We start from the raw sequence: 24,341 nt of genomic DNA, 5'->3' as shown, positions 1-24,341 counted from the left end.
AGTAATCATTCTATAGTCTATAGTTTATTCCCTGCGTAAATCTGAACAAGTTACCTCACCTCAGTGAGTCTTAAATTCTATCCAAATGAGTTAAATCACAGGCCTATATTGTATGACATAAAGCTCACCGTTTCAACTATTTTATTTTATTTATTTATTTTTTTTGCCAGTCCTGGGCTTGAGCTCAGGGCCTGAGCACCACTTCCGGCTTTTTTCTATGTATGTGGTACCGAGGAATCGAACCCAGGTTTTCATTCACGCTAAGCAAGCACTTTAACCACTAGGCCAAACTCCGGCCCAATTTCAACTATTTTGAAGTGTGTGATTCAGTGGCTTTTTAGCATACAGTGTATACCATCATCACTATCTAACTCCAGAATATTTTTTCATCTCCCTGTCTCCCCCCCCAACTCTGTACCCATTAAACAGGCATACTCCAGTCTCCCACCTCCACCTCTGGCCATCACTAAATTCATCTTGTTTGTATGGGTCTGCCTAGTTAAAGTCATTTCCTATAAATGAAACTATACATTACATGGTCTTTTGTGCCTGGTTTCTTTACCTTTGCATAATGCCTCTAGGCTTCATTCTTTTAATGGCTGAATAATATTCCGCCATGCGGACATGTTGCATCCCTTTGATCAACTGGTGAAGTTAGGAGCTTTTTGGCTTTTGGTATTGGGCTATTATGAACAAGGTGGCTGTGTACTTTCGTGTACACATTTTTTTTGTTTGTTTTTGCCAGTCCTGGGGCTTGAACTCAGGACCTGAGCACTGGCCTTGGGCTTTTTCAATGTGAGAACTCTACCACTTGACTCTATGTATGTGGTATGGAGGAATCGAACCCGGGTCTTCGTCCACGCCAGGCAAGCACTCTACCGCTAGGCCAAACTCCCAGCCGCGTGTACTAGTTTTTATCTAACACGCGTTTGTAGCTCATGGGTCTAGATCTAGTGGAGAGATTTTTTTTGGGGGGGGGGCTGGTTACTACCAAATTTGTTTTCTGCCGTGTCTGCACTGTTTTTGCCTCCCCACCAGCCACGTGTGCGCGTTCTAATTTCTCTCCAGCGCGGGTGATTTTCTGTCTTTCCGATTCTATCATCCCACTGAACACAGAGTGGTCCTGACTTGCGATTCGTTCATGGTGAAGGATGCAGGTGCTTGCTGGTTTTTTGAGGAAGGTGCTTGCTCTATTTGACAACGTGGCAAATTCAATGCAAGGAGTTTGTGGGGCTGTACCGGCCGCTTGGGTGTGAAAGTCTCCGAGTCACTGCAGATCCCATTTAACTGTGAGGCCTGAGCCACGGAGACCTGGGGGTGGGGGCCTTGAGCTTACCAAATCCTTTCCCGGCTCCAGGAGGCGGTTTCTCCTCCGCGCCACTAGGGGCAGTATGACACCGAAACGCCTCCTAGCCTCTCTAGGAACGCAGAACTCTACGATCAGTCCCTCCAGCGCGGAGTTTGCCCCGCCCCTTCGGTCCTGGCCGCAGGCCCGCGCCGGAAGTGCGGAGCTCTTTCTGCTTGCCCCTCCCGCCTCTGTCCCGGAAGTACTTTCTTGGGAAGATGGCGGCCGTGTCGGTGTATGAGCCACCGGTTGGAGGCTTCTCTTTTGATAACTGCCGCAGGTGCAGCCCTGCGGGGTTCGGTTTCGGGGCGGGCGCGGTGATGCTGGGTCCGGAGACGGGGCTGGGTCTCAGCTTGGGCGGAGAAGTGCGCGCGGAAGGGTGGATGACCTGCCCCGCGGCGGCCCGTGTGACTCAGGGGAATCCGGGCCTGAGGTCGGCTCTGGCGTTCCCCGCGCTCCGGGCCGCCAGCTCGGCCTCCGGCTCGGTCCGGGCCCCTAGCTGAGACTTGTTGCTGGGGACGGTGGGAGGATTCGGTGTTAGGGTGGCTCCGAGGCTGGCTTTCCTTTCTAGGGCTCCGGGTTTAGGCGTGCTCCCTGCCCGCGCTGCGCGGCCTGGGCTTGGCTTTCTTTCAACACTTACACCTTTTCGATCTCGCTTTCAGGAATGCCATCTTGGAAGCTGATTTTGCGAAGAAGGGGTTCAAGCTTCCCAAAGCTCGGAAAACCGGCACTACCATCGCCGGAGTGGTCTATAAGGTAAGCCGGAACAGGCCAAGAACAAGTTAACTGACCCCACAGCCCGAGCCCGGCTGTCTGGTCCTCTCTCTCTCCGCTAGGACTGGAAGGAAGGATAGGTTTTGTGAACTTTGTAGTTTATGTTCTTTCCTCACTCGGCAGGATTTTGGAGAGAGAGGGAGTGTGCTTTTTCTTGTTACTTGAGGAAGTCAAATAATCTGTGGAAGAAGCCAAAATTCGGGTTGTCTGTCTTGGAGCCCGTTCTGGGACTTGAACTCAGGGCCTGGGCACTGTCCTTGAGCTTTCGCAAGGCTAGCACTCTCCTCCACTTGATCCACAGAACCACTTCTGGCTTTTTTCTATGTATGTGATACGGAGGCGTCGAGCCCAGGGCTTCATGCATGCTACCCAAGCAGTCTACCTCTCTCTAGGGCACACTTGCGGCCCCCATTTGATACTTTTCATACTGCTTTCAATTTGGGAACTCAGTTTTATTTACATATCTATACCTTTTCCATCTGTCTGATGGAGAGAGCTCCTACCTTTTATTGTGGTAAGGGGTAAAAAGGAATAAGAAGCAGAAGGGATAAGGGTAAGAATTACTGTTAAAGCATAAAGAGTGACAAATTTAAAAAGCAAATAGAAGTTGGGCACTGAATGCTTATGCCTGTAATCCTTACTAGTCAAGAGGCTGAGACCTGAGGATCCTGGTTTGAAGCTAACACTGGCAGGAATGTCCATGAGGCTCTTAACTCCAGTTACCAGCAAAAAGCTGGAAGGAGAGCTGTGGCTCAAGTAGTAGAACACCAGCATTGGGGAAAAAAAGGTCTTGAGACAGTTGCTAGGTCTTGAGTTCAAGCCCTAGTACTGGTCCATATGCACGCACACACACCCCCAAACCAAATTGATAAGCAGCTGTTTTAATGGGAAGATTTCTGAGTCTGATTCTGATTCCCCTTCCCTCATTGTCTCTACAATTTGTAAGGAATTGTTTGAAACTTTGAGCCTGAAAATGTAGTTTATTAAGAAACATTTTTTATTTTTGCGGTGCTAAGGATTGAAAGCCTTTTCTTGATTTTCAAAGTGTAGGACAATGTTTTTGGTAATAATGTAGCTGGTGTGTGGGATTGTGGAATGAAATGTGGCCAACATTGTTTGTGGTGTATGTGTGTGTGTGTCTTGGATTAAAACTGTTTTTTTTTTTTTTTTAAATAGGATGGTATAGTTCTTGGAGCAGATACAAGAGCAACTGAAGGGATGGTTGTTGCTGACAAGAACTGTTCAAAAATTCACTTCATATCTCCTAATATTTAGTAAGTATTGATTAGTTCAGATAACTTTTAAATTTAAGACTTAAATGTCAGGATTAAAATTGAACTTAATGTCATCCTGACCCACCTGTTTCCAATGCAGTCATCTTCAAGTCTTCTTGTTGCTTCAGTTTTGTCTCCTGTGTGCTTCTTCAATTCATTCCTTCCTCTCCTTTCCTCTGCTAAAGATTTTTGGGTCTTTTTTCTCTGCTGGACTACTGGACTCTTTTCCATTCTATTGCTTATTCTTCTACCATATTGGACATGGAAGAACAGATCTGATTTTATTCCTTTCTTTAAAAAAAATATTTTAAGGCCTTCCACAGTACCAGAAAAAGGTTACTTTTCAGGTTTTTTTTTTAGCTGCCATTACCCCATGGTCCAGTTGCACCTTCCAGTTGCATCTATACGGCCCCTCTTAGGTTTATTCTGTATCCTTGATATTAGCCATTTTACTTTTGCTTAGGCGAGCCTCTGCTTACAAACACCTTTTCCTCCTTTCTGCTTGTGGAGTGTATGCAGTCTTCCAGTGTTTTTTATGAAAACCTTTTCTTAATGAAACAACTTAATTATACCTTCAGTTTCATAGCATTTTGTATTCTTGCTGTCACTTTGTAATATATAATATATTACAAGTTGGTCTATTTATGTTGTCTTTACTCAGTTCTGAAATTAAGAACCAAGCTTGGGTCATATTTTCTGTATTCCTAGTACTTAGTGCAGTGACTGGTATCTGGTCATAAATACTTGGTAGATATGGAGTTGTTAGACTAACCTACCTTGCTTTTTTGTAAAACTTGGGTATGTTTGTAGTGTTAGTGAAACACACACTCTCTTGGAATCAAATAATATGAAATGTTCTATTGGGTCATAGAGAATATATGTATATACATATATATGTGTGTATATATATGCATGTACAAACACATATATGTGTGCTTATATATATATATATATCTGTGTGTCTATGTGTATTTGTGTTCTCAATTTATGCTTCTGAAGATTGTCTCAACAGCAGTTATAGTGCAAACTTATAAGATTTCATGTATATAATCTTCATGCTATGAAGCATTTCTAAGAATTCTACTTCCAGTTGGGCCCTAGTATGAATATCCCTAACTTGCTCATCATATTTTTTAGTTGTTGTGGTGCTGGAACAGCTGCAGACACAGATATGACAACTCAACTCATTTCTTCCAACTTGGAGCTGCACTCCCTTTCCACTGGCCGCCTTCCCAGAGTTGCCACAGCCAATCGGATGTTGAAGCAGATGCTTTTTAGGTAAGCTTCCAGGTCAGGGGTTTCTGTAGCATCTTTTTCTCAGATTCTCCCCTCACCCCTTAAATTTTCAGCAAGAGAAGCCTAGGAACTAGGGAAAATGTATTTGGAATTACATATCATTCTTGAAATGAGTTACGTTTGTGTAAGATGTTGGAGAATGAGTGCATTAGAATTTGTGGGGTCTGAGTTTTTTTTTCCCTGAATAAAGCACATGTGATTAGTTGAGTAATTTGCTGAAGCATAAAGATTATTGGATAGGAGAAACTTGTTAGTAATAAGGTAAGAGCTGGGGGGTAGCTTTGAGTTTTAGGTAGTACACGAACAAATACACATACACACATATACACACACGCGATTTCTCCTCTTTTTTTTTTTTTCCTGTTGGTCCTGGGGCTTGAACCCTGGACCTCAGCGTTGTCCCTGAGCTCTTCAGCTCAAGGCTAGTGCTCTACCATTTGAGCTACAGAGTCACTTTCACTTTTCTGGTGGTTAATTGGAGATAAGAGTCTCATGGACTTTTGTGCCTGGACTGGCCTTGAATTGTGATCCTCAGATCTCAGCCTCCTGAGTAGCTAGGATTATGGGGGTGAACCACCGTCACCCAGTTCTCTTCATTTTTTTTGAGACAAAATAGTACAATAAAAAGTGACATTTGACAATTGTCAGATGGTATAATAATACTGATATCATGTCTTACTTTAAGCCTTGTGGTAAGTCATGATCTCATTTTATCTTTTAACTCTTGAGATTGGGGCTACCATTCCTCTCCCCTTACCTTTCTTTTTGTTGGTTTGGGGGCTTGGGTGTAGTCTCTGAGCTCATTGTCCCCTTACTTCTGAGGTGTCTTGTGCATAATTTGCTTATCATTACCATATTTATCCTCTGGTCTGGCAGCATCCTGCAGACACACATAAAAGTGTGTATCTAGGGGCCGAGAGTTTGGCCTAGTGGTAGAGTGCTTGCCTAGCATGCACGAAGACCCAGGTTCGAATCCTCAGTACCACATACATAGCAAAAAGCAAGAACTGGTGCTGTGGCCCAAGTGGTAGAGCTCTAGCCTTGAGAAAACCCAAGGAAAGTGTTCACACTTTGAGCTCAAGCCCAGGTCTGGCAAAAAAAAAAAAAAAAAAATCTTAAGTTCATTTTCTCATTCAGTCTATGTAAGAGGAAGTCATTGTGTTATGTGGGGGTATCGCCTGGGTGTTCAAGTCTTGGGATGGAATTCTGGCTTCTTTTGGGACCTGCCTTACCTTAGTAGATTCTTTCCTTTTCCCTCATATGTGGAATGTACATCATACCTGTCCCTGGTACTTGCTGTGAGGACTCAAGGGAGCATGTAGAGAGCAAAGATTGCAGACAATAATTCAGCAGACACTAGCCTGTATAGGAGTTTATGTCATATGACAGCTAAAAAGAATAGTGGCCAATAATTGTACGTTGGGATATTTTAATGAAAAAAATTGGCTTTCTAGCTGTTTTTGAGAAGATTCAGGAAGAAGGTGGTCTAATCCATGGCAGTAAACTTGTGGAACAAGTGGTAGTAGTGTTACCTTAGAGTGGAAATGTGTACTTGAGCATAGTCCCTACCCACCTTCAGGTTTCTGCATGGCCTTTGTCTGCCTGAGAATTTTCAGGTCTTCCTTACCTGCATGCCTAGCACCGCCCTGGGGTCTCAGTAGTCTATGCAGAAAGGCTAAGCGCATACTGAGTTCCCATTTTACACATGAGAAAACCAAAGCTAAGAGTCTTGGACAAGAAGCCTAGTATACCTAATTTTTTGTCTGATTTTGCTGAGACCTTTGAATATGTAATCATCATCCTAACACAGGAGAATTATTGATAGCAAATGCATTCTTCCGTTTACAGTGTGAGTAGAATTTGTTGAAACACATAGTAAGGTTTTTGAGGGTATTCATGGGTTTTAATTATAAATACAAAGCTCCCTCTGGTGGCTAATGTGCGCATTACATACAAAGCAATTTTCAAACTTTAAAATTGTTGCAGATAAAACAGTATTTCAAGATTCCCTTCAGTGTTGCTTAAAAAATTTAGCCAAATATTTTATCTGGGTACTTTATTTAGTTTTTTGGGACTGTTTTGAACCAGGCACTGGTGGCTTACACCTGTAATGCTAGCCACTCAGAAGGCTGAGACCTGAAGAGCATGTCTTGAAACGAACTTGGGCAGAAAAGTTCCCATGAGACTCTTACCTCTAATTAACCATCAGAAAACCAGAAGTGGTGCTGTGTTCCAAGTGGTAGAGTGCTAGCCTTGAGCAAAAGAGCTCAAGGACAGTGTCCAGGCCTGGAATTCAGGCTCCGAGTTCAGGCCCCATGACCACCACCAGCAACAACAAAGAAGAATGTTTGAGTATTCTGAAGTTTTTTGTTTTTTTCCTCTTCAGTGTTTGTATCATTTTTAGTTTAGTATACTTGGTATACTTGGTAAGGGTGCTGTAAGGGAAAGAACCTTGGTTTAAGGCCTGCATAGCACTGTCAGCTGTGAACTTTGTCTGGTTGCCTCCTTTGTTAGCCACAATTTCTTGATGAAGAAATGAAGACAGCAGGTTCTCTCTGACCTTTGAGGGGAAAGGAATAAGGCAGCAAATGCCTGTTATAGGGCCTGAAGGCCTTTGGGATGTATTTTCAGACCTTATAGACAATATATTTGTGTTCTTGTGTTATATGTTGAATAGGTATGGCATACCATTGGATGTGTTGTTTTCTAACTCACACTCTCTGTTCACTACCATTGCATGTGTTGTTTTCTAACTCACACTCTCTGTTCATGTACTGAATTGTGCTGTATACTGTTCCTGGTAGACAAGCTTGTATCAGTGAGCTATAGAGTTCTAGAGACCCTTGTGTGGGTACCTTGTTATAGACAGGGGTTCAAAATTTTAATTACTTTTTTGGAGGGGTCTGACCCTTCTGAAGGGTTTAAGAAACATTTGTCAGTATTGTGGGTTTAAAATTTTTTTTTTTTATTTACTTTTTGCTCTTCTTTTTCCTTTTGGTAGTACTAAGGGCTGAATTCCGGGCCTCACACTTGCCAGGAGACACTCTTAACCCCGGAGCCATGCCTCCAGTGTCGTAATTTTATGTGCTATATGGGCTTCCATTCTCTTACCAGTTGGCCAGTTCTTGAACCTTAATGATACTGTCCAATATAGATATTTGTGGCACTGTAAGTCCTTTAGAACATTGAACTTTTGTGTACTGTGTAATTAACTCCTTGGGTATGTTACTGAAAAATTTCTTGGTTCAAAAATAAAATGTGGTAAACATGAATCTGTGCGATGTTCAGATCTCAGCTTCCTAAGCAGGGAGGATTATAGGTATGAGCCACCAGTGCATTTTTGCTGGTTATTTGGAAATGGAATCTTGAAGTTTAGTACCTAGCCTGGCTTTGAACTCCAATCTTCAAAGCTCAGCCTCCTGGGTAACTAGGATTACAGGCTTGAGCCACAGGTGCTTAGCTTCTCTATTGAAACAATGTAAGAACATTGTTGCCTGACTCCAGTAGCTGTTGGTGAAGTTACAGTGATTCCATGTAGACTCATGTGTTCCTATGCCTACTCTAATCACCAGGTATCAAGGTTACATTGGTGCAGCGCTAGTTCTAGGGGGAGTAGATGTTACTGGACCTCATCTCTACAGCATCTATCCTCACGGATCAACCGATAAATTGCCTTATGTCACCATGGGTGAGTGTTTCCTTATGTTTCAGGTTTCTCTTATTTATCAATGAGATCTGGAAGGATTGCTCTCTTTCCTGTTACAGGAGGCAGTGCAATACAGTGCTGCTTTGATTCTTTTAGCAGTGGTTCATTTAGTACCTTCTGTGATTATATCCAGAAACGGCAGTGAACAGAGGATTCTGCCTGTGAAGAGCTTTAATGGGTATAAAGGGGCAATAAACAAGTGTAAAATTGCATTTATAAATGTTAGAAAGTTGTTAAATACTAGTAGGAAAGATGGTAGTATAGGTAGTATATTATTGTAGTCATGTAAGATGGGGAGTCTGGGGCTAGTAGCTCAGGGGCTAGCTACTCAGGAATTTGAAGCTAGTCTGAGCAGAAAGGTTTGCTAGATTCATCTGCCAAATAACTAACAAAAACCAAAACCAAAACCAAAAAAAGTCACAAGGCTAGAGGCATGGCTTAAGTGGTAGATTGTTGTAAGCTATCTTCAGGAAAGAATCAAGGGTATAGGGGAACTTTCTGAGTTATTTATTTATTTGCAGTTCTGGGGCTTGAACTCAGGGCCTGGGGCACTGTCCTTGAGCTTCTTTTGCCCAAGACTAGAGCTTTACCATTTGAGTCACAGAACCATTTCTAGCTTTTTCTGTTTATGTGGTACTGGGAATGGAGCTCAGGGCTTTGTTCATGCTAGGGAAGCACTCTACCACTAAGCCATATTCCCAGCCCTCCCGGTTATTTCCTTTGCCTGTGTTAATTCACCATGATCTAAAACCAAAAAAGTTCAGAAAACTCATTCAGGATAAGCGGACTTGGGAGTGATGGGCAGGCAGAAGGTGGAGGCAGATCACTGAGTTAAGAAGATCAGGCAGGAGTGAGGATAAAGATAATAGACCCCTAAGTCTTAACTGAAGATGCTAGGCACATGTAGAGAGTATGTTTGTTTTTGGTAGTACTTGGGATTGAACTCAAGACCTTATGCTTGCTCAACTGTATTAAGAACTCCTACAACCCCTTTTTGTGTTCATTTATTTTTATATTTATATTTTTATTTTATATTTATATGTGCAGGCTGGCCTAGAATTCAGTCATCCAATTTGTTCTCTTTATTGCTTGGATGACAGATGACATGGGTGGGCTACTATACTGAGCTATTGATTAAGATGACATCTTGTGAACTTTCATGGCTGACCTTGAATCTCACATTTCCCAAGTAACTTGTTGGATTACTCGAACCTTTTGTCCTTTTCTTTCTTGGTCATTCTGCCACTCAGTCTTTGAGGAACTGTGGTGTGATTCCTCCTTGAGCCTTGATTTCCTATTTGTAAAGTACAATCATCAACAGCCACATGCTGGGTCGTAACAGATTAGAAGCTGCCTATTCCACTGCTAGCTAGCTCATAAACAGTTGTGAGTCTTTTCAGATCAGCCATAACTGCTAAAGAAGATTTAAACAAAAAGATACTAGTGGGATATGAGCTAAGGACCTTGCTTGGCATGCACTTTACCACTTGAGCCATGCCCCAAGGCTCCCCTTTTGTGTATGTGTATTAATACCAGGGCTTGAACTCTGGGCCTCCTGAATTTTTTTTTTTTTTTTTTTGTTTTGTTTCATTCCTGGGCTTGGGCTCAGGGCATGAGCACTGTCCTTGGGTTTTTTTTCTCAAGGCTAGAACCCTACCACTTAAGCCACAGCACCACTTCTGACTTTTTCTTTGTATGTGGTACCAAGGAATTGAACCCGGGTCTTCGTGCATGCTAGGCATGCACTTTACCACTAGGCCAAACTCCCAGCCTGAGCCTCCTGATTTTGCTCAGCTTTTTCACTCACAGCTGATTATCTACCATTGAGCTACACCTCCATTTCCATTTTTGCTGTTGCTTGGATTTGGCTGCCTGGGCTGGCTCTGAATCTCAGTCCTCAGATCTCAGTCTTAATGAGTATTTAGGATTATAGGTGTGAGCCACTAGTGCCTTGCCACCAGCCTTTTTTGCTTTTAATTTATTTTTCAAGTAGGATCTTATTACTTATGTCAGGAGACCAGCCTTAGCCCAAGGTCCTTCTGCCTCTGTCTCCTCAGTAATCAGGGTTCTAGTAATGTGCCACCATCTCTGGCTTGACTTTTCTGAGATTGAGTCTGCTAACTTTTTGCCTGGGCTACTTTCAAACTGTTATCCTTCCATTTCTACCTCCTGCATAGCTGGAGTTCTACCTACTATTCTACTGTACTTTGTACCTTGTTTGTTTTTGAGATGGGATCATGCTGACTCTTGCTGAGGGTATGCTTAACCATAATCCTCCTGTCTCAACTTATTTATTTATTTATTTCAGTTCTGGGGCTTGAACTCAGATCTTGTGTGCTGTCCCTGAGCTTTTGTGCTTTTGTGCTTAGAGCTAGGGCTCTACTGCTTAAGCTGTAGCTCCACTTTGGGCTTCTTTTAGGTTGTTTAGTGGAGATAAGAGTCTCACAGAGTTTCTTGCTCTGATTGGCTTTGAGTTGTGATCCTCAGATCTTAGCCTCCTGATTAGCTGGAATTACATGTATGAGCAACCAGCTCTTGCCTCTAATTAATTTTTTTAAGTGATAAAATTGTATTTAAGATCTTAGATTATATTTCAAGATTTCCAGATACTAATATTTACGTTAAAGTTGAGTCGAATTGTATAGGTCTAGAAACTGGAATAATGGTGTTTTTCTAGCTGTTGTTTACTATTTAACGTTTTCTGTATTGGTATCTTGGCTCTGCTGGTGGAACTGCTGCCTTGGAGGAATAATGGTGTTTTTCTAGCTGTTGTTTACTATTTAACGTTTTCTGTATTGGTATCTTGGCTCTGCTGGTGGAACTGCTGCCTTGGATAGTTAGAAATGGCCATTTTGAGACTTTGCTGTTGTGTGTCTAACCTTGTACAAGGTTGTCGCCAACAGATATTCCCTGCAGGAAGGGGAGAATGGTTTACCTTCAGATTCCACATGGACAGATCTTTGTAATTAATTTTTATTTATTCATTTTTTGTTGGTCATGGGGCTTGAACTCTGGGCCTGGGTGCTGTCCCTGAGCTCTTCAGCTCAAGGCTAGTGCTCTACCACTTTGAGCCACAGCACCACTTCTGGTTTTCTGGTGGTTAATTGGAGATAAAGAGTTTCTTGGACTTAAATGTTCGGGCTGGCTTTGAACCTAGATCCTTAAGTCTCAATCTCCTGAATAGATGGGATTACAGGTGTGAGTAGCAGTGCCCGGCTTGTAATTATTTTAAAATGACAATAACTCAATAATTTTAGAATTGTTCCAAATTGCTGTATTCAGATGTATTTTTTATTTCCATTAGGGCATTGTTTTTATTTCTCCACATATAATACTTTTAAAAGGTAGTAAAGGCAAAATAACCTTTTCTATTTAGTAGTTGGTTATTTTTCATTTGGAAAATTTCAAACTTGCAATAGAAGCAACAGCATATTAGGATCAGTTTTATATTCTTCACTCAGATTTGTCAGTTAATATTTCACTTATGTGTATTGTTGTTAATATTGTTGCTGTTATTATTATTTTGTGCCCATACTGGGGCTTAAAATCAGGGCCCTGAACATTTGCATGGCTGGCTTTCTTTCTTTCTTTCTTTTTTTTTTTTTTGCCAGTCCTGGGCTTGAGCTCAGGGCCTGAGCACTGTCCTTGGACTTTCTCAAGGCTAGAGCTCTACCACTTGAGCCTCAGCACCACTTCCGGCTTTTTTCTATGTATGTGGTGCCGAAGAATTGAACCTGGGTCTTCATGCATGCTAGGCAAGCACTTTAACCACTAGGCCAAACTCCCGGCCAACTTACTTTCTTTCTTTCTTTCTTTCTTTCTTTCTTTCTTTCTTTCTTTCTTTCTTTCTTTCCTTCCTTCCTTCCCTCCCTCCCTCCCTCCCTCCCTCCCTCCCTCCCTCCCTCTCTCCCTCTCTTTCTCTCTCTCTCTCTCTCTCTCTCTCTCTCTCTCTCTCTCTCTCTCTCTCTCTCTCTCTTTCTTTCTTTCTTTCTTTCTTTCTTTCTTTCTTTCTTTCTTTCTTTCTGTTGGTAGTGGGGCTTGAACTCTAGGCCTGGGTGCTGTCCCTGAGTTCTTCAGCTCAAGGCTATTTACTGCCCTACCCCTGGGCCTGGGCATTGTCCCGGAGTTCTTCAGCTCAAGGCTACTACCATACCCCTGGAGCCACATCCCCATTCGAGTTTTCTAGTAGTTAATTGGCGATGAGTTTCATAGACTTTAGTGCCCAGGCTGGCTTTTAACTGAGATCTCAGATTTCAGCTTCCTGAGTAGCTAGGACTACAGGTATGAACTACTGTGCCTGGCTACTGTTCAGTGATTCTTTCTTTTTTTTTTTTTTGCCAGTCCTGGACTTGAGCTCAGGGCCTGAGCACTGTCCTTTGACTTTCTCAAGGCTAGAGCTCTACCACTTGAGCCTCAGCACCACTTCTGGCTTTTTTTCTATGTATGTGGTACCGAGGAATCGAACCCGGGTCTTCATGCGTGCTAGGCGCTTGCACTCTACCACTAGGCCAAACTCCCGGCCTTTCTTTTCTTTTTTCTGACCAGTTCTTCTAGTGATGGTCATTTTGGTTTTCAGGATTTTACAACAAATGTGTCTTCATCTACTTGAGTAAATATCTACTTGGTTTAGATACATTTTTAGTGTTGAAGTTTATTAATGAAGGTGTGTTCATGTTTTAGACAATTCTCGGCTATACGCAGTAGAATCAGTGATTTGTTATTTTAACCTCTTGCTTTTAGTATAGCAAGTAGCTCATACATAGCTGAGAAGGCAAGAATTGGGCTTAGGGCCAAGAGTAGTGTGAAAAATTGTGCTTCAGAATGCATTATGGCAGATTTACACAGGGGCCTGCCTGAGTGTAGGCTTGTGCAGCTGGGCTCTGACTGCCCGAGTCTATGAGTGTTTCCAGTGGGTGAAGTTCAGCCTCCTGCTCATATGAGGTGGAGTTCCCTGTACAGAAGAAGGAGGTACACAGCCCCCAAAAGTGACAGATGGTGAGCTATATAGTACATTTTACCTTTTGAGAGCTGTTGCCAAATTGCCCTCCAAACTGATGGCACTAGTTTACTCTCCCGCCAAGAGAGCATAGGAATGCTTTTCTGAAACAAACTCACCAGCACTGGTTGTTCTTGCTGATCTGACAAGTGAAAATCAAGAGTGACTATTAGGCTGGACCTGCCTGGTGATTAGAAATTAGCTGTTCCACCCCCTGCCCCCAAAGCAAAGACTATTTGAAGGTCTTTTTTTTTTCTGGGATAAGAGACTGCAGTGGGCAGGGTTGGGGGAGTTTCTACTCTGGGTGTTTCCAAAGCAAAAACAGAGAGGGAAAAGAAGACTAGTGGATGTTGGAGGATGAGGCAGAGGTTGCCCAGGGTCCAGATGTGGTGTGCCAGTCTGAAGACTTGGCCTTGGACATTCCCAGCTGATGTTTTTGAGCCAGGCCATGATAGGATAGAGTGGATTGTTAGAGCACTCGGTCAGCCTGGAGCGCATTGTGGTAAAGGGAGCTGGGGGCTGGGAGGGGAATCTGCCCACAATGTTGAGGGTGTGGACGGGTGCAGAAGCAGGAGGGATGGCCCATCTATAGCAAGAATTCTCATAAACCACTCAGCCATGGGTTGGACCCCAGGTCCTTGACAGTCTTCCTCGATACCAGCCACCCTGGCCTCCATATGTGTGGCAGTAACTTCTCCATTGGGGCTGTCCCCTTTGTACTTTGCCCACCTCAGCCTGAGCCTCTGGGGTAGCAGCCAACCTCCCTTTTCCTTGCTTAAACAGATTTTTTACCTCCACTGCTGCCAGTCTGCCTTTGTCAGAAATGGCTATACCTCCTAAAGTATCCTTCCTGTTACTTGATGTCAGCTCAAAGTCATTCCTTCTCAGCAACAGTAGATCAAAGGAGCAAGTCCTCATCCAGAGCTCCAGGCTCGGCCAAATTCCCTTCTCCTTAACCTGGCTCCTGTCACCAGGATAGGAGGCTTGGTCCTCCTGCCCATGTAGGAGTGGATTCTACTTCCTCTACCTCCCAGAATGCCACACAGTACTCGGTGAGTACTTGATGGTGAACTTGGTTCCCCAACTTGTTTGTGCTAAAGAATGTCTGAAGCAAAGTATTAGTTACCTTAGTTTCTGTTCATTGTTTGTGAACTAGCAGTTCTAGGACCCCTGGAATATAGTTGGTTTAGATTGTGTTTTCTTTGTGTGGACCTTATTTTAGCACTGAGAGAATAACATAAGGCATTTTTTTTTTAATGTGACAGGTTCTTTTTCTGTTGTTGAAACTTGGTATGCTTTAATTTAAAGCATGTTTATGCAGTATTTCTGTGCTAGAGTCTGCTGAGTGCTCTTATATTCTTTTCAGCTAAAATTCCACTCAAACAGTTCAATTATTGATAATTTATTGATGAGAAAACAAGCTTGGAAAGATTTTGCCACTTAGCTATTATTACTTAGCCTTTAAGTGGTGAAACTGGGATTTGAACCTTTGTCTTCCATCTCAAGAAAGCACAATGTAACTGCTGTAATTTTTCTTCTCTTGAAGTTATGTCATTAAGCCATTAAGCTTTGTTTCTCAGTACTAAAAATATTTACCCAAATTCCCAAAGGATAATTGTTTGCTTTTTATATTTTATATTTTGGATTGCTCTGTGAGGATTTTCTTCATTGCATGTTGAAAATAGTATTTACTGCAACAGCTTTATAGTATCAATGGAAATTTAAAAAAATGTCCACAATTCTATGATCCCAAGACACCATGGCTTTTTTCTTTTTTTCTTTTTCTTTTGGCCAGTCCTGGGGCTTAAACTCAGGGTCTGGACACTGTCCTTGGACACTGTTTGCTCAAGGCTAGCCCTCTGCCACTTGAGCCACAGCACTACTTCTGGCTTTTTCTGTGTGTGTGGTACCAAGGAATTGAACTCAGGGCTTTGTGCGTGGTAGGAGCAGTCTATCACTACGCTTCTGGCAGACTTTTTTTTGTTTATTTGTTTGTTTGTTTCATATCTATGTTTATCGTGAAGAGGAGCACTTTGCAGAGAATATAAAAATACACTTTTGCTCTGCAGTGGGCATTGTCTCCATCACTTCTTTCAGCCATTGTTCCTCATGTAGTAGCTGTGCAGGTCTGCTTTCTTACCTACTCGGCTTCAGTTTTGTCTTATCTCTTTCCCTTCCCTTCCTTTGAAGGTGTAAGGAGCTAGATGTTGAGTGAGAACTCCAGAGTCGGCCAAGTTTGGTGAATTTTGTCTTAACTCCCGTTACAAACTGAACTGAAATGACAGATAACATAGAAGGTCCCCTTCATAGAATTAACATTTGCTGTGGGATTGAGGTTTTCTGCATGCATAGCTTAAGTGAGAAAATGAATATTTCATCTTAATATTTATATTTTAGTTAAATTAGGAGTTTTTAAAATGAGAAACAAAGGCAAAACTTTGTAATTAACCTTTTTAAAAACCATTTATTCCCTGAGTGATTTGACAGTCAGAGCTGGAAGCTACAAATCACCCCTAGGAAAGAGTGTCTAAATTTTGCCTACCCATGGGCCTGTGTTGGCTACTAGCCAGGTGCCTGAAGGCTGCTCTTCATTTCCATTGACTAGGCACCCATCCTGTCTTGCTCATCTTGGCCTGCTGGCATAGCTCAGTGTGTGCATCCAGCATTAGTCCTGGAGCCTCCTCTCTGAGAAGTGGCATTCTGCCGGGCTTACTTGAGAGATGAATACATTGGCCTGCCTGTGGCATGGTGCTGTCCTGAAGCCTTTATGGACAGAATGTTGGCTGCAGAGATGGTAGCCCCCACCCCGATGTAGCATTCACACTCCCGGAGGGCTCCTGCCCGGCGAGGTTGTGCATGGGTTAGGTGACAAGGAGAGAACCTTAAAAGTTTCATCTACCTAGTCTCGTTTTAAGAGAATTAATTTCAAAGATGCTGTTGATGTGATTGGAAGCTCAGCAAGATTCTTTGACTTTTTTTCTTTATTAGGAAAGGGAGGGGGTTTTTGTCACTTTATTTTTTTTTTTTTTTACAGACAAAATATGGGCTCTTTTAATTCTCAGATTAATTAGCTTAGTCTTTGAACTTGCCAGCTTTCCTTTATTAGGGAAACTGAAGTGTCAGAAGAAGCTTGGGGACCATCTTTTGCTATTAGTTTGGCAGTGTTCCTTGAGCAGCATTGGCAAGGTATATAAAATTTTTATGTTTGTCCGCTTAGCCACACAGAGAATTAACATGAATAAAATTTCAAGTGTGACGTTCCTGGAAATGAGGCCCTTGGACAATTTAGGAATACTAACTTCCGGAGTAAACATTGGCATGCACCATTAGGGAAGACTTGGGGTCATTGCCAGTTCCATCTAGGTAAAGTTCTATCTCCAGAGAAGCTGGATATATAATCTCCTAATTACTGAAATGCACCTGTGAAAGTGCCAGCTTACAAGGGCTCTGGGCAATGAAAAAGAAGGGGGATAGGGGTGGAAACACTCCAGATAGCTCATCTTGTGGACAAAGAATGCTGGAATTTAAAGTAGAACATGGATAGAGTATTCAGATGTCCTGTTATTTCTGAATTTTGCAACAAAATGTATCCTGTGAGTAGGCTCCTCACCTTTCTCTTTCTTCCTTCTCCTTCCTTTTTTTCTTTTTGATAAGGTCTCATGCTGTTGCCCAGACTAGTTTTGAACTAGTGATTCTCCAGCCTCAGCTTGGTGGGTGCTGGGATTATAGACAGATTATACTAATACCTGACTGTGTGGACATTTTGGTGTCTCTACATGACTTTTTTTGGAAAGTTATCTTGCACTGGATCAAATTAGTACACCTCAAGATGGCTGTTTCAGTCCACATTGATTTTCAGTTCTTAAACCAGGTCTGAATGTTGCTGTAACTGTTAGTTTACACAACTTCATAAAAGCCTTCTCAGAGGACGTTTATGGACTTCATAACTGTGGTATTTTTTCCTTCACTAGAAGGAGAAAGCAGAAGCATGTATCGTCAGGGGTACTAAATTGTGTCTGCAGGGAGAATTAGATGCTGATCCAGGAAATCTTACTTCTGCGAACACTAGCCAGAGGCCTGCTGCCCCTAGTGGCCTTTTCCATAAGTGCCTGAGGTACAGCTGAGAACCACCCTACACGTAGCCTTGAAGGACTGGCCTCCGTCCTGGCTGCACATAGACTTGATCTTTTGGCATCTCGTGTTTATTGTTTCTACAATAAAGCAAGTGGTTTTTTTTTTGTTTTTGTTTTTTGTTTTTTTCCAGTCTTGGGCGTAAGTTCAGGGCCTGAGCACTGTCCTTGGACTTTCTCAAGGCTAGAGCTCTACCACTTGAGCCTCAGCACCATTTTTGGCTGTTTTCTATGTATGTGGTACCGAAAAATTGAACCTGGGGCTTCGTGCATGCTAGGCAAGCACTCTACCACTAGGCCAAACTCCTGGCCCATGTTTTTTTTTTTTTTTTTTTTTTTTTTAAATCTGTCCTTCAAGCTAGGATCCAGGGCCTGCTCAATTCCCCCCCCCCCCATTTTGGATTTCAGGTGATTTTGAGCACATTCTGGGATGCACTGTGTATTCTTATGTGCTTTTGTTATTCTTGGCACCTCTTTTTCCTCACTCCCCCCCCCCATCCTGGGGCTTGAACTTAGGGTGTGGGTGCTATGCCTGAGTTTTTTGTTCTACTACTTTGAGCCACAGCACCACTTCCAGTTTTTTGGTGGTTAATAGGAGATAAGAGTCTCGTAGACTTTCCTGTCTGAGTTGGCATCGAACTGCAATCCTCAGTTCTCAGCCTCCTGAGTAGCTAGGATTATAGGAATGAGCCACCAGTACCCAGCTCTATGTGTGTGCTGTTCTTTAGCTTTTTTGCTTAAGGCTAGCACTCTTACCAGATCCTCAGATCTCATCCTCTTGAGTGGCTAGGATTACAGGCCTCATCACTTGGCTTGTCCCTGAGTTTTTTCCCCAAAGCTGGTACTGTACCACTTGAGTCATACTACCACTTCCTGCTTTTTGCTGGTTACTTGGACATGAGTTTCTTGGACTTTCTGGTTTGGGCTGGTTTCAAGTTGAGATTCTCAGATCTCAATCTCCTGAGTAGATAGGTTTACTGGTATGATCCACCAGTACCTGATGCTACTTTTTAAGATAACATGGCTTAGTGATTTGAACTGGTCTTTCAATTCAACCTTAAGTCTAGAATTTCTGAGCTGTATGTAGAGCTCAGTTTCTTCTGTAAATGGTGGCTGAAGAAACTGTTCCATGGGGAGGGGGTGAGAATGCAGTGAATACCAGATATAAAAACACTTTGTGGGTAGCCATGATAAGTGTTTGCTATGTTATGTTTTAATAATTTTAGCACTAGTATGATTTTTTTTTTTTTGCCAGTCCTGGGCTTGAGCTCAGGGCCTGACCATTATCCTTGGACGTTCTTAAGGCTAGAGCTCTACCATTTGAGCCTCAGCATCGCTTCTAGCTTTTTTCTATGTATGTGGTACCGAGAAATCGAACCCGGGTCTTTGTGTATGCTAGGCAAGCACTCTACTACTAGGCCAAACTTCCAGCTACACTAGTATGATTTCTGTGTGCAATTCTATGAACTGAGATTTCTGTGGCACTTTTTCTCGCTTTAGCATAAGTATATTTGAGAAGTTTTAAAATGTACGACACATAGGTTGTTTTTTTTTTTTTTTTTTTTTTGCCAGTCTTGAGGCTTGAACTCAGGGCCTAGACATTCTCCTTAAGCTTTCTCAAGGCAAGCGCTCTACCCACTTGAGCCACAGCACCACTTTTGGCTTTTTCTGTGTATGTAGTACCAAGGAATTGAAGCTAAGGTTTCATGCATGCCAAGTGAGCACTCTACCATTAGGTTAAATTTCGGGCCCAACACAGAGGTTTTAATTATTAAGACTTATGTCACTGTGGAGTGGCAGAAAGAAAACAACTGGGAACCAAAAGCCCATGAAAGCTGAGTTGCACATCTTGCTTTCTGGTTGCTGCAAAAGTACTAAGCCAATAGATGGTGCCATTATGTTGGGAGCTGGAAAACATTTCCTCTTAAAATTCATCATGCTGTACTGGAATGTAGTGTAGTCAGCCCATGCCAGATCTTAATCTGTTCTAATCAGAGTAAATTTTGTTCTTCTTTTTTTTTTTTTTAAAAAGTATCTTGTAAGTAAAATACTGAAGTTTTGAGTAAATGTGTCCTTTTTTTCTGTTCTGACATTCTACCGTAAAGTCTTTTCTTGTTTGAGTTCAGTCCTAGTCTATCCACCAGCAAAGAAAAAGTCCTTGCTAGGTGGACTTTTCTGAATTCTCACAGTTTTAAATTCTTTCTGCTTTAAACCCCACTTCAGAGAGTGTGAAGTTAATGAATTCCTCTTTACCTGCTCTTGTATCAGAATTGGACCAGAATTGGCCTTGCTAAAGAAAAGTGCCTTTATACTCAGCCTAGCACAGACTGGTCTTTTTATTCTTATATTAGGACAGATTAAGTAGAGTGTCACTTTAGGCATGAAAAGATTTTGTTCATAGAACAAAGCTTTTGCTATTCCCCAGATCTGGGTTCAAATTCCCATTCTGCTGTAATAGCAGTGTGACTTTCAGTAAGTTCTTGCACTTCTCTGAACTTTCATTTTTCCATCTCTCAAAAGGGATAATACCCTTATTCCACAAGTGACAAAATGAGACATATATATGTAATTGCCAACTTATTTTCAGTAAGTAGGATTTCTTCTGGTTTGTATATCATTTCTATTGGCAAGATAAACCTTTGAGGGTGCTTTCTAAGTTATTAAAATTTCTCATGCCTTTTGCTCTAGAGGACTCAAAGGGAAAGTCCTGTTAAGTGAACTGACATGTACTTTGGGGTGTTGTGAACTGTGGCTTAGAGTCAAGGTTGCCTCTGAGATCTCTCCGTTCCTACTCCCTGTATTTCTCTGCCACAGGAGTGCAGAGTGTGGAGTGGTTAGTGGCCAGCTGAGCTCCTGTTTTGGCAGGCCTAGCTTGTGGGTAATTGTCACACTCCATCTTAGCCCAGAAGTATAAGCTTAGGCAATGCCTCTGTTTTTTGTTTGTTTGTTTTTAGAAAAAAAATTATTGTAATGTATAGTGGGGTTACAGTTGTATTCACCAGATAGTAGGTGCATTACTTCTCACACATTGATACCCCTTCTTATGTTTTTGTCCCCATATCTCTCCCCTTACCCCTCTCGCGATGCCTCTATTTTAAAAGAACAGTTTTCAATCCATACTATGTGGCATTTCACCAACATGTTAATAAAACAAAAGTGTTCACATTTTAGGACTGGATGCTCCTGATCATTAGACACTTCTTAGGAATACATGTTTAGAACCTGTCAGGGCTTGAGACGTTTACAGTTGGAGTTATAGGAAAAATCTCTCTTCCCATAAAGTGTGCTATATTAGATATTAGAGTAAAATGTAACTGACCTTATTGCATTTAGAGAAGGCTCAGTGTTGTTTGAGAAATTAGTTTTTGAGTGAGTATAGGATAATTTAAAAAATATTTTAAGCATATTAAATGAAATAAATTTTTAAAAATTCATTGGAAATGAAAGATAGACTCTGACACAAGTGCGCTTGCTGATGAAAAGGAAGCTCTTCCCCTCACGAGAGTTTAAATGTAATACTCACTGCTTACTCAGGAGTGAAAACATCAAATTAAACTGTTTATGCTGACAAAGGACAAATCTGGATTTCAGCAAGGCATGCAAGATCCTCTGATTGCTTGGCTTGCGCCCTCAGAAGCTCTTGGCCAAGGCTTATAATGAAATGCATGCATACAATTAAACCATTTCGTCTGTGGCTCAGGTTTCCTGAGTGGGGAGAGGTGCTCCACTGCTCTCTAGTGGCTGGATGCTTTCCCCCAGTAGCAGCATTGTTTCATATTCATAAATCAGCTCTTCATGCGTTGGCACCAGTAGCCCCTGGAGAAAGCACTGGCACCAGGAGGTGAGGCCTTGTAGGCAGGCACGGAGTGAAAAATGACCCCCATCCATAGGTCTGTGGAAAGCACCAAATTTTCCTCAGGAAGAGTGGCCAGTTGACGCACAATGAGCGCGAGTGAGTGAATGCTCTGTCAGGAAGAGCTGACACTGATGGATGAGGGAGTTGGGCTGGTGACTCCTTCCTCACTGCATATATCTTCTACCTTGGCAGGCCATGGTAGTGAACAGGTCCTTGGTGCTTAAAGCAGACTGCTCCTTAGCTGAGCAGCAGCCTTTTCTCTGTGAAGATCTGGTTAAATTGATTTGGGGAAAAGCACTGGGAATCCATTTCCTGCTGCCTCTCAGAATGTCACCATTTTGAGAGGAGAAATTTTGGAGACCTCTGTTCCCATTAAAGCTGCCAGCCTAGGGAGTTGTTGAGACTGAGAGTATAAAATCATTGCTGGGGATGGGGGAGGCGGGGGAGTGGAGAGGGTGCAGAGGGCCCTTGTTGTAGGCTATTACTACTTTCCAGCTTTCAGCTTTGTGTTGTGTTTGTGTAGCCCTTACAGGGCTAATGAGGAAGGTGCAGTGTAGGTGGTCCTGTTGGTGTTGGTTTTTGTGGCAGTGTCTCCTTTGTGCTAGAAGGGAAACTGCTTTCTAGGTCAGCCTGGCAGCCATGTAAACCCCAGAACTGTGCCAGTTGTGGGCAGCAGTGTGTTCCCAGAGCCGGGCACACTGGGAGTAATAAAATTAATTCTAGCAGCCCATGGGCTCAGGAATTCGGGACCTTTTTACCCTTACTGATTATATTGCTTGGGGACAATTTGAAACTAGTTAAGCCTCAGTTTTCTTGTCTGTAAAATGGGAAAATCCCAGCCTTGAATTTAAGGTCTGGGACCTAGAGGACCCGTGAGTAAACATTTCCTCTTCCCTAGTTTGCGATTTTGTGAGCATGGATCCTATCAGAGGAAGCAAATTTCTACCTACTGGTTTTCAGATCCTTTTAAGTTTGACTGTTTTAGGAAATTATTACAGTCTTAGTAGTTCCAGAGTGTCTAATAATGCAAGTTACAGAATTGCTGTTTGATTTGCTTTGGTGAACTCTAACATAAAAATCACATGCTTAAAAAAAATCCCATTTTCCCTAGCCATATTAATGCAAGTGTTTTTAAACATACAGAACAAATTGAAAACAGTAGCTAGATTGTGAAATTTTCATAGTTTATTTCAGATTTTGTTCTGGGTTGTACTGTTCTTCAGAACTTAGGTTCAAATTGAACTATGGGGAAAGACATGGTTGTACATGCTTATGGTCCCAGCTGTTTGGGAGTCAGAGGCAGGAGAATCATGGTTTGATGTTAGCATGGGCAAGAAGCTGGTAGATTGAGGTCCAAACTCAGGTACACTGAAAATACTCCATATAATTACCTTTAGTCCATGCATGTAAAGTATATATGTAAAAATAAATTTCATATGTAGACTTGGGTCCTATCCCAAGATACCTCATTATAGTAATACACATGAAAATAATCCAAAATCCAAAGTACTTCTGCTCCCAAGCATTCTGGATAAGGATAGTCAACCTGTACTAATGCTGGTAAGACCAAGTACATCTTCTGAGGTTTTAGAAAATGGAGGCTAAATTTTGCTTTTTCCCCATTAAAAATTATGTTTATTTTTAATGTGGCTATTAATATAAATGCTTCTAGAACAGATACTTGAATGACATTGCTAAATAGTAAATGGTGTGTATGTGATTATTTAAAACATTTATCAAATATTCTAGTCTCATTTGAATTTCTAAGTAAAACAGCATTTAACTATATATCCAGATGTGTGGTGATGATTCTGTTGAAATCTGAAGAGAAAAAGCAAGCTTGAAAACATGTTTTTTTGTGGAATGGAAGTTAAGAAAAAAATAGCCATTTCTTCCGTGCTTAGGTGGCAATCATGATTTCAAGCATTTAGCTTTGCTATTTAAGGAGTAACATGGCAGAAGGGAAAGAACACCATGTTTTAAATTCAGGAAGATCTGTCTTGAAGGGTGGTAGGGCTCAGTGGTAGAGTACTCCTAGCTTGTGGATGGTTCTGAATTTAACTCCTTGCACCACAAAGGAAAAAGCTAAAAGAAACAGAAAACACAATGTAAAGCTCTTGAGAGATAGAGGTAGGATGGTGGGTTGGAAGCCAGTCTGGACGGAAGAGTAAGAGGAGCTGGTTTTGAAAACCCTGATTTTTTCATCACAGGCCATGTGACTAAGGGAAACCCCTCACGTTTGCGTTTCAATTCCCCTGTTGTAAAGTGGGACCACTCCTTACTACCTGTCACGTCTGAGGAATAGACAAAACTGGTGGGTAACAGTGTGCTTTGGAGTTTCTTACTATGACAGGTTTCCACTGCACTTGGGCTTGCCAGAACACACTCCTAAATCAGTGCTGATGTGCTCACAGGACTTATTATTAGATGGCTTTACCTCTCAGACAGCCCTCAGGAAGCCTCTAAAGGACAGTGGTGGAGGCATGGTGTATTTATTTGTATGCAGTGATAAATTGCTGTTGTTCTTGGGACTGTTGACTCATGCATGGATTGACCTTCAGGACCCTGTGTACAAATTTCAGGATAAGTTGCCTGCTGCTGTCACACACACACAGATGTGACAGCTAGCAAGGTCTTGATTTTCTTCCTCCTCCCCCTCCCCCTCCCCCTTCCCCTCCTCCTCCTCCTCCCCTTCTTTCTTCTTTCTTCTTTCTTCTTCTTTATAATGTTAGATTTTCTCCAGGCTTATACCTTAAAAACTTGCAAGTAGTACGTGCTCTTTAAAGAACAGTTAACAAACACAAGTAAACAAAATAAAAACAGCACACCCAGAAATATACATAGCATTTTGATTTATTTTCTTCTAGATTTGTATTATATAAGCTTATTAATGTTTTTTAACATGTTTGTTTCCCAGTAAATGTTTTAAACATCTATCTATTGCAAATATGCTTCTACTTAAAA

General features: G+C 42.0%; 1 protein-coding gene across 1 annotated transcript in view; it reads left to right on the top strand.

The window, feature by feature from the left end:
- Positions 1 to 1,528: 1,528 nt before the first annotated feature.
- Positions 1,529 to 24,341, top strand: part of Psmb7 (proteasome 20S subunit beta 7) — a 55,928-nt gene continuing 33,115 nt past the window's right edge. The window contains exons 1-5 of the mRNA XM_090330610.1: positions 1,529 to 1,625; positions 2,008 to 2,101; positions 3,296 to 3,393; positions 4,531 to 4,671; positions 8,262 to 8,377. Coding sequence (XP_090186736.1) covers positions 1,564 to 1,625; positions 2,008 to 2,101; positions 3,296 to 3,393; positions 4,531 to 4,671; positions 8,262 to 8,377 — 511 coding nt within the window. The 5' untranslated portion in view covers positions 1,529 to 1,563. The remainder of the gene's footprint in view (positions 1,626 to 2,007; positions 2,102 to 3,295; positions 3,394 to 4,530; positions 4,672 to 8,261; positions 8,378 to 24,341) is intronic.

Source organism: Megascapheus bottae, chromosome 3 (assembly GCF_031878675.1).
Source record: "Megascapheus bottae isolate mThoBot1 chromosome 3, mThoBot2.hap1, whole genome shotgun sequence".
In the NCBI taxonomy this organism is placed as follows: Eukaryota; Metazoa; Chordata; class Mammalia; order Rodentia; family Geomyidae; genus Megascapheus; species Megascapheus bottae.
This window is presented reverse-complemented; position numbering and strand designations above follow the sequence as displayed.